At 40.2% G+C, this 7822-nt stretch overlaps 1 protein-coding gene across 4 annotated transcripts in view; it reads right to left on the bottom strand.

Moving 5' to 3' along the window:
• Positions 1 to 1410: 1410 nt before the first annotated feature.
• Positions 1411 to 7822, bottom strand: part of eya3 (EYA transcriptional coactivator and phosphatase 3) — a 48615-nt gene continuing 42203 nt past the window's right edge. For all 4 annotated transcript variants that reach the window (XM_062962469.1, XM_062962471.1, XM_062962470.1 and 1 more), the window contains 7 exons: positions 7256 to 7345; positions 6435 to 6493; positions 5424 to 5581; positions 4775 to 4889; positions 4326 to 4447; positions 4102 to 4202; positions 1411 to 3519 (listed from right to left, as the gene is read on the bottom strand). In XM_062962469.1, coding sequence (XP_062818539.1) covers positions 3439 to 3519; positions 4102 to 4202; positions 4326 to 4447; positions 4775 to 4889; positions 5424 to 5581; positions 6435 to 6493; positions 7256 to 7345 — 726 coding nt within the window. In that variant the 3' untranslated portion in view covers positions 1411 to 3438. The remainder of the gene's footprint in view (positions 3520 to 4101; positions 4203 to 4325; positions 4448 to 4774; positions 4890 to 5423; positions 5582 to 6434; positions 6494 to 7255; positions 7346 to 7822) is intronic.

Below are 7822 nucleotides of genomic sequence, written 5' to 3'. Positions count from 1 at the left end.
TTTACGTGTATTATTTTATCAGGAGGTGTATATCTGTCTCCATAGGCGATCAGTCATGACCAAGTATATGTATATGTGTGCGTATTTCCAGCATCCTTACCATCTTATGACTGTAAGCTTAAAGGCTTACAAAACCTAAAATAGATGCTTCTAAAACTGCACATCTTACAAAAGTTAAAATATAATCAAGCTATCAGTAGCATTAACAAATAAATGAAAACCTGTCTATGAAAAATAAGAAATATGGACTATGCAGCACATTATTAAATACCTTTTCCCCTTAAGTAGTCAGTTCTCCGAGACTGGCCAGAACAAGTGTCTTCACTTGCCTATGAAAAGATAAGGAAGGGCCCAGTCTGGCATCTCTTGGAAGCAAGTTGCAGAGATGGAGCAGCCACTGAAAAGGCCCTTTCCTGTGTTCCCATCAGATAAGGCTGACGGCAGAAATAGGATCTGACAACCTGGTTTTATAGGTCATAACTAGCACCTAGAGCTGTTCCTGGAAACTGACCAGCAGCCAATGGAGTTGTTGCAAGAGAGAGGTGGCAAGAAGAGCTGATTCCAACCTATTTAAAGCATTTATGGTGGAATGGAAGATGTTCAACAGAAGGGATTCAGGTTCAGTTCCTTGCTCAGCCACAAAGTTCTCCTTGGCCCAGTCTCCATCTCTCAGCCTATCCTAAATCACAAGGTTGTTGTCAGGGCAATAGGCATGCTATGAGCAACTTGATAGCAGGGTGGGATAAACATAATTAACAAAAGAGCAGAAAGCAATGCAATGGATATCATACTGGTCGTATTTAGTGGTCTTTCTAAGCTTATAAATATGTGTAAAAATTGATATGTGCCAAAACCCTGGGAGCTTCCATTCTCCAGCTTCCTTGTATTAAGAGTGATTTTGGTTTAACATATTTTTTTAGGAAGGAAGAAAGAACAATGCTTTTATTTTTTAATAGAAAATAAAAGACTTTATTTTTTCCAGTTCACAGGACAATTCCCATTATACAGAACATGATGCTCAAGGGATCTAAAGCCATTAATGCCCTCCAATAAAAACCACTAAAACAGCTAACACCCATTCTGGATGCTGCCAGGAACATGATGGAGAACAAGCATTTCTATTCTATATCAGCCAACATACCTCTGCTGCTGCCTCTGCTGCTCGGCAGAACCTTTAATAATTCAGAGCTACAATGAAAACCACAGACTCATTCATAGATGAAAAGTCCAGACCTGCATCCCATCTTGTTAAGAAAACCTAAGGGATGCAGAGAGCTGACTATGCATTAGAATAAAATGGGCTAATGAATGGTAACTAACATAGCAACCAAGAGGAGGAGGCAAAAGCTCTACTAATTTCCAGTTCTTTATGAAAACCTAAGAGAGGCAGCCAGGAAAAAAAATCAGTGATAAAAGAGCCAGGGCATCCTTTATTAAAGTTAACAGGAAACAAAGTATGTACCATCACCTGAGGATCTGAGGCAAAATGAAATTTACATACATCAGAAAAGACAGCATATAAATATTGATATCTGAGGCAAAAAAACCCTACACAAATAGGGCCAATGGTGTTTCTAAAGTCTTGATTTGCAAAACAATTTCTCTATTTAATTAAAGTTCAGGACAACACTTGCTAGTTCCCACCTCCACTGGCTATGCTTACTGAAAACTTTTCAGAAATAAATGTATTATTAAAGTCAACTTTGAACATGGATTGAATGACAACCACTCTCCACAGCCTGTGACATTTCCAGGCTAAGACTTAGGATGGAGTTAAGGCACAGAGTTGACTCTGAAATCAAACACAGCATGTAGCAACGAGGGAGAATCCAGAGAAAGAGAGTGGCAGAACAGACTGTTTCAGGTGCTTTCAGTGAACCTGTAGGAGGTGGTAACTGAACATGTCAGGAAACAAGGCCGTTTTGTGGTTTTCTGTACATGAAAAAGGCAAGAACTTTCCCTATTTGGTGCACATCTCTGTCCAGAAACTATGCCTCCAGCACATGCTATACCCCCATGAAAAAAGACATTGCTATACTGCCACTCCTCCTTTTCAAAGTGTTTACAAACAAATAACTAAATAATCAGGAGCAAATGAGGCTGGGGATCACAGCATGTATTTATATGTGAACATGGAAAAGTTACTTCCAGTCTGAGGGTTGCAATTCAAGTATGGTCTAAACCACATGGTACCCTTTTTTGAGAGTTAACAGGTTTTAGCTGGGACTGATATCTTTTATTCCTTCATGTCCAAGCCAATATGTAAATGAATATGGCAAGCTGAAACTTCAGATGGGTTCTTTGAAGATTAGGACTCTCCCACCACCTACCTACTTTTTAGCATACTATCTATATTGTGCAAATGAGAAAAGTAATGCCTGCTTCCCCTTTCTGCAAGGTCAGAGTTTGAACCTGCCATAGTGACAGGTCCAAACACTGGTCTAGCAAAAAGTGGAATTTGAACGGTCTCTTTTCACTTGCTGAATAGTAGTATGATATTCTGGGTCCAATAAACAGGTTTGAAACCCTGTTTCACAACAAAAGCCTGAAAATAATATAGAACGTAACAGAAAAATTGGATGTATCAACTGAAACATTGCTTGGGAAGTCAGCAAATCATGGCAGGGTCTGCTAACTTAATATAAAGCATTTCCCTAGACCAAATGGCCAGCTCTAACCATTCCAGGCTAAAATGTTATGGTATGCTGTGCCTTAAGAGAGGGCCTTTTCTTTCTCCTTATGCAAGCATGCTAGTGAAAAGAAGGACAAAATCAGGATGCCATTAGGCAACACACTCTTCTTTCTCAAGTCATTGAAATACTCTTCTGCAACATACTGAGGGAGTTGGTGAAATGAGAAGCAGATGTTTGCTTGAGAAAAAGTCTTACAAGGCACACAAAACAGCCATCCCCTTTTGTCAAAGATCAAAAACAGAGTATATTCAGTGTCCCATATACTGACTGATTTTGCCACATTTCCTTAAAAATTGGAAAACCTTTTATGGCTTTGCAAAAATAAGCAAGGTTTTCCTGTATCCTGCTCTGGAAAAAAACAAAACAACCCACCAATTCATTTCCTTTGAAAGCTTGAGAGAGATGTAAAGGTGACATTACTCTACAAAAATTTACGGCTCCCCCCACTTTGATAATAATTCCATAAGTGGCTGCACAGTGAGAGGTCTTTCGTGCTGGAGATTATTCCACCTGTGATTCTATGTTGAGTCTCAAAAAGTCCCCTTCTCCAAAACCCAGAGGACATCATTGGAGCACCTGAATGACTTATCAAGGCTCTCCGGCAGTTCTCCTGGGAGTACGATGTGATGCCTTCTGCTATATACTGTCAGTACAATTCTCTTGTCTGGATCAAAAAAGGAAGTCCCACAAGCAGGATCAGGTGGGCCATTGGGGAGCTGTGCCAATCTGCCTTTCCCGCAGCTCTTCACAGAAAGTCCAGTTCAAGTGCCTGGTGGAGGGACACCAGATCAGCATGGTTCGTAATTCTCCAAAATGGCATGTTGTGCTGCAAGCCAGAGAAAACACATTATTTATTTCCTTTCTCTTCTCTGAATACAGCACAGATACATACCATACATGGTTTCCTTCTCACTTTTATTTTTTCAGCAGAAGTCTTGTGATTAGGTTAAACTAAAGTCATCCCCTGAGCTATGTGACTCAGTGGACCTAGAACCTGCCTCCCACAAGTCCCAGTCCATTGCAGTATGTTTGCGTTCCAATTTGTTACGACATGTGTATGTTAATTAGATTTATGCTGTCCTTGTACAGGTGGACATATTGCCTCTTGCCAGATTAGAAGCCTGCTGTAATGGGACTCATTATAATGAAAGAGTTTATTTGTAATCACAAATCTGTTCAGAACTTAGCAGATTGTGACTGAATTTCTCCATTTTGAAAGGTAAGGGATATCACAGCTTGCCCAGACACACAGAGAAATGAATACATTAGCAAAACAAAACCTCACTGTTCACCACAAAACACTGGCTATGGCAAACAAGACAAAGTCTCATAAAGGGGAGATAACAGATTGCATATCAAGATGTAAATGTAAAAGGCTACTTCTCAGGAAATGAAGCACCACAGTCACCTGCTTGGCTGCCATCTCTTCGTCACGTCCATCACCAATCACCACATATGTGACTTTCTTCCCAAATCGAGAAACAATCCTTTCAAAACAGCTCTCTTTGCCTGCCAAGGAAACATATGTACCTTTGTGATGATGACTGAAGAAAGACTGCAGGTCCGGAACATATGGTATTACCAAATTGTATCATAAAGCTTAAAAGAAAGGCATTCAGTGTCATGACTTACCTATTTTTGTTGCACTATAAATATTTTCAATGGGGAACACTTCACCTAGTCCATACAGCAGAACTTTGGCCAGAGCTGGCACCAGCTGAGTGGTTGTTATGAGAACATTCACACAATTCTTTCTACAAGATAAACAAGGTTTAAATCAATGCACATATCTAAAAACCATGAATGAAAAGAAAAATCTTCATCTTGCACATAATTATAATCAGATTCACCCCACTTTAAGGAAAGATAAATGAAATGTGTTTGGGTATCTACTCACAAAGTTCTCCACTGAGATGTGGCAATCTATCACAGTTCAGGCATGACTTTTCTACACAGTAATGTAGATGAGCAATAGCTACATAACAGCAACTCCTCCTCAATACATTATGTGAAAGCTGGACAAAGGGTAGAAGTACCATGTTCAATACAGTGTCTGATAACAGTAATTACCATGTTCATACCTGGACTGAATGAGCAGTAGGGATTTTAATGCTGTCCCCAACCAGGAGTCTGTTAACATTTCTATGTCTTCTCTCAATCTCTGTAAAGCTTCCTTCTTCTCTGGGCTCAGGAGGGCTACAGAAGATATACACAAATAAATTATACTTCAGATTCATTTAGCAGGAAAGCATTCACACTTCAAAATGACTTTATGAAACTGGCAGGCAGTTACTCAGTCTCCAAATATCCACCAGAACATTTTTCTTTTACTTATCTGTTATCAGTCTCCAGATTACCCTTCTGCAACAAGCACTTGATGTTTACAGATAAATATAAATGTTTACATATAAGACATTACATAAAGTGTTCAGGTGTGAGCATTTCAGCAGTTACAAAACGTTTTAGCACAAAAAATGGAAGAAATGCAAACATTATTGCATATTTTGACCAGAATTACCAGAATACGCTACCGACTGGCATATGCCACCAGAGAGGTTCTGGGAGTAGTAGTCAAAAAGTAAAAAACTCCAGCCCCTCTTCATCCAGATTGAGCTAGTTGCTTCTTGCATGAAAAAGCATAACAATAAGCTACAGTGGAATCTCTACTTGTAGTCTACTGCTCATAGCCTTGGCCTGTGGCAAGTGTTTGTAGATCCTGCTCATACTCACCTGCTACGTTGCTTTTGTATTTGTCATATACCTCACGCACCTTCCGGTAGCGGAAAGCCAACTTCCTCATCCAATCCACTCCACCCTGGACGCCTGTTGTACTATGATTGGCATTGCTTCCTGCGCCACTGAAGCCATCCGTGGAAAAATTGTAATTGCTGGGATCAAAATGGTCAGGATTGGATTAGTCATGTTGGTAACTTCTACCTCAGTTCTAACAACTATAGTGCAGTGAAGTCAAGAGACCTGGCAGAGGAGCTAGCAGTCACTACCTCGCTATACAACTGCAGCCCCACACCCTGGAGCTCAAAGTATAGGAGTTGGCCTCAGGGCAAGAGTATGTGAATCAGAGACTTGGTTGGGGGAGGAGATGGCAGTCACTAGCTCTCTATGTAACTGCAGCCCCAGCAGCTGGAGCTCTGTAGACAGAGGCTCAGCTAACAGACAAATCCAGTGTTTTCTGTTTAGTGGGGGACTTTGATGGGGAGACTCAGAGTTCTGTTTCAGTGCCTACTTAAGACTACTGAACATGGATGCCAGCAGCTGCAGTATGCTTATGTTCTTGCGGAAGATGTGGCTATACCTGCAGCAAATGCAAGTTGGTGGCCCTCTTAGAAGAGAAGGTCCAGTAACTTGAGACCGGTGTATTTACACTTCGACATATTAGGGAACATGAGGTTTTCTTAGACACAGCAGAGCAGATTGTCCTGTATGAGGAACACACAGGGGATATCTCTGATGAGAGATTCAGTTCCCAAAAACAGTAGTCATCCCTGACTCAGGACACTGGTGGACTAACAGCTTCAATTCATTTACTTCCTTTGGCCCATAGGTTGCCAGCTATTCATGCCTTTCTAAACAGATATAATTTAGCAGTTGCACAACACAGCCTATGTTTAGGTTTTGTTTAGGAGGCCTCAAAAATGAGAACCTTGTTGGCTTTAAAAACAAGTGTGATACTGTTATTCAGTTTAGCCTTTGGGAGTAACAAAAAACGGAAGACTATATCACCTTAAATCTTGCCCATTGTCATCTGATGCGACATCTTCCACATGAACCTGGTCACACTCCTGCAATGACAAAAAAGAAAAAAAGCAGCAACACAGGAAGCTGCCTTAAACCAAGTCAGACCAATTGTCCACTAAAGCCCAGTCCTGTCTATTTTTAACAGCAGAAATGGTCTCCAAGGAGTCAAGCAAAGACAGCACTTGGAAAAGTTATTTTTTGAACTAGAACTCCAAACGACTTACCCAACCCCAGGCAAAAAAAATAACGTTTTCAAGCTTGGGGGAAGCCTAAGGTTTTTCGCACAAACTATTATGTTATTCTTTTAGCTGAAACACTGCTCTGCCTTCTCAAGTTGGGGGTCCACATGAACATTTACATGGCATGCTCATCTTCAGGAATCAAGTGAGAGGACTGTTTTGGAGACAAGTGTGCTATGTCTTTATTTTACCCAGAACATCCCTCTTTTTGCCCAGGTGAAGCAGACACTCTCAGCATGCAAGAAGAGGAGCTTGATCCACAGTGGCTCTCTGGATCCATCCCATCTTCCTCTTCCTGTGTTCCAAGAATGTCTGGTCCATCAGGATAAAAGAAGAGAAGTACCAGAGGTAACAGACGTCCAGGACTCATAGGAAGAGGAGGACGAATAGGATTTGCAGAGTTAATACCTTGGGTTTCTAATCTGCTTTTATATCTAATACTATTTCAGCTTTTGCTGATGCCTCAACTTCTCTATAGAATGTTCTTTGTTCTTCTAGTTCAGTGGAAATTTTACTATGATACTTAGTTTTGGGTTAAGATAAAATTTGGAGAAGAATAACATATACCTCTAAGTCATTGAAAAATAAGTGTGTGTCAGCAACTTCAAAAATCATTTCTTCCATAGTCAATCCAGAGCCAATAACTAGAGTTGGATCCTAGGAGTGAGAACAGAGAAATCAGTAGAAGCATTCAGAGAAAGTGCTCAGAGTTTTCAACATGAAACAATAACTTGACATTTATCCTAGAACTCTATACCTATTTTAAGGAGAGCAAGATGTGTTTGGCTGCATCATAACCCTCATGTACCAATGAGTAAGCCCCAGTTAATTTTCTGATAAAGTATATGAAGCCAGGAAAGGAGTGTGTTGGATCTCCAAGCAAAGGTTTCTATGGTCTGTGAGGAAAGGAATAGGACTGTAGCTTCATCATTGTGGCTCTACTTCTAAGTCAAAATAGCTTGGAAAAAATTAAAGGTCTCTCTGTTATCTAGTATCCAAAATATTTTTTCTCTAACACTACAAAGAAGGGCAAGATCACATATTATTTTTATTGTAAACTGCTTTTGATTTTTTAAATAAAAAGTAATGTTTCACTCTTTTAACATAACGAGTGAACACAATCCTGTATGTATT

The sequence above is a fragment of the Anolis carolinensis genome, unplaced genomic scaffold (assembly GCF_035594765.1).
Source record: "Anolis carolinensis isolate JA03-04 unplaced genomic scaffold, rAnoCar3.1.pri scaffold_10, whole genome shotgun sequence".
In the NCBI taxonomy this organism is placed as follows: domain Eukaryota; kingdom Metazoa; phylum Chordata; class Lepidosauria; order Squamata; family Dactyloidae; genus Anolis; species Anolis carolinensis.
Note: the sequence above shows the minus strand (reverse complement) of the source record. Positions and strands in the feature narration are given on the sequence as shown.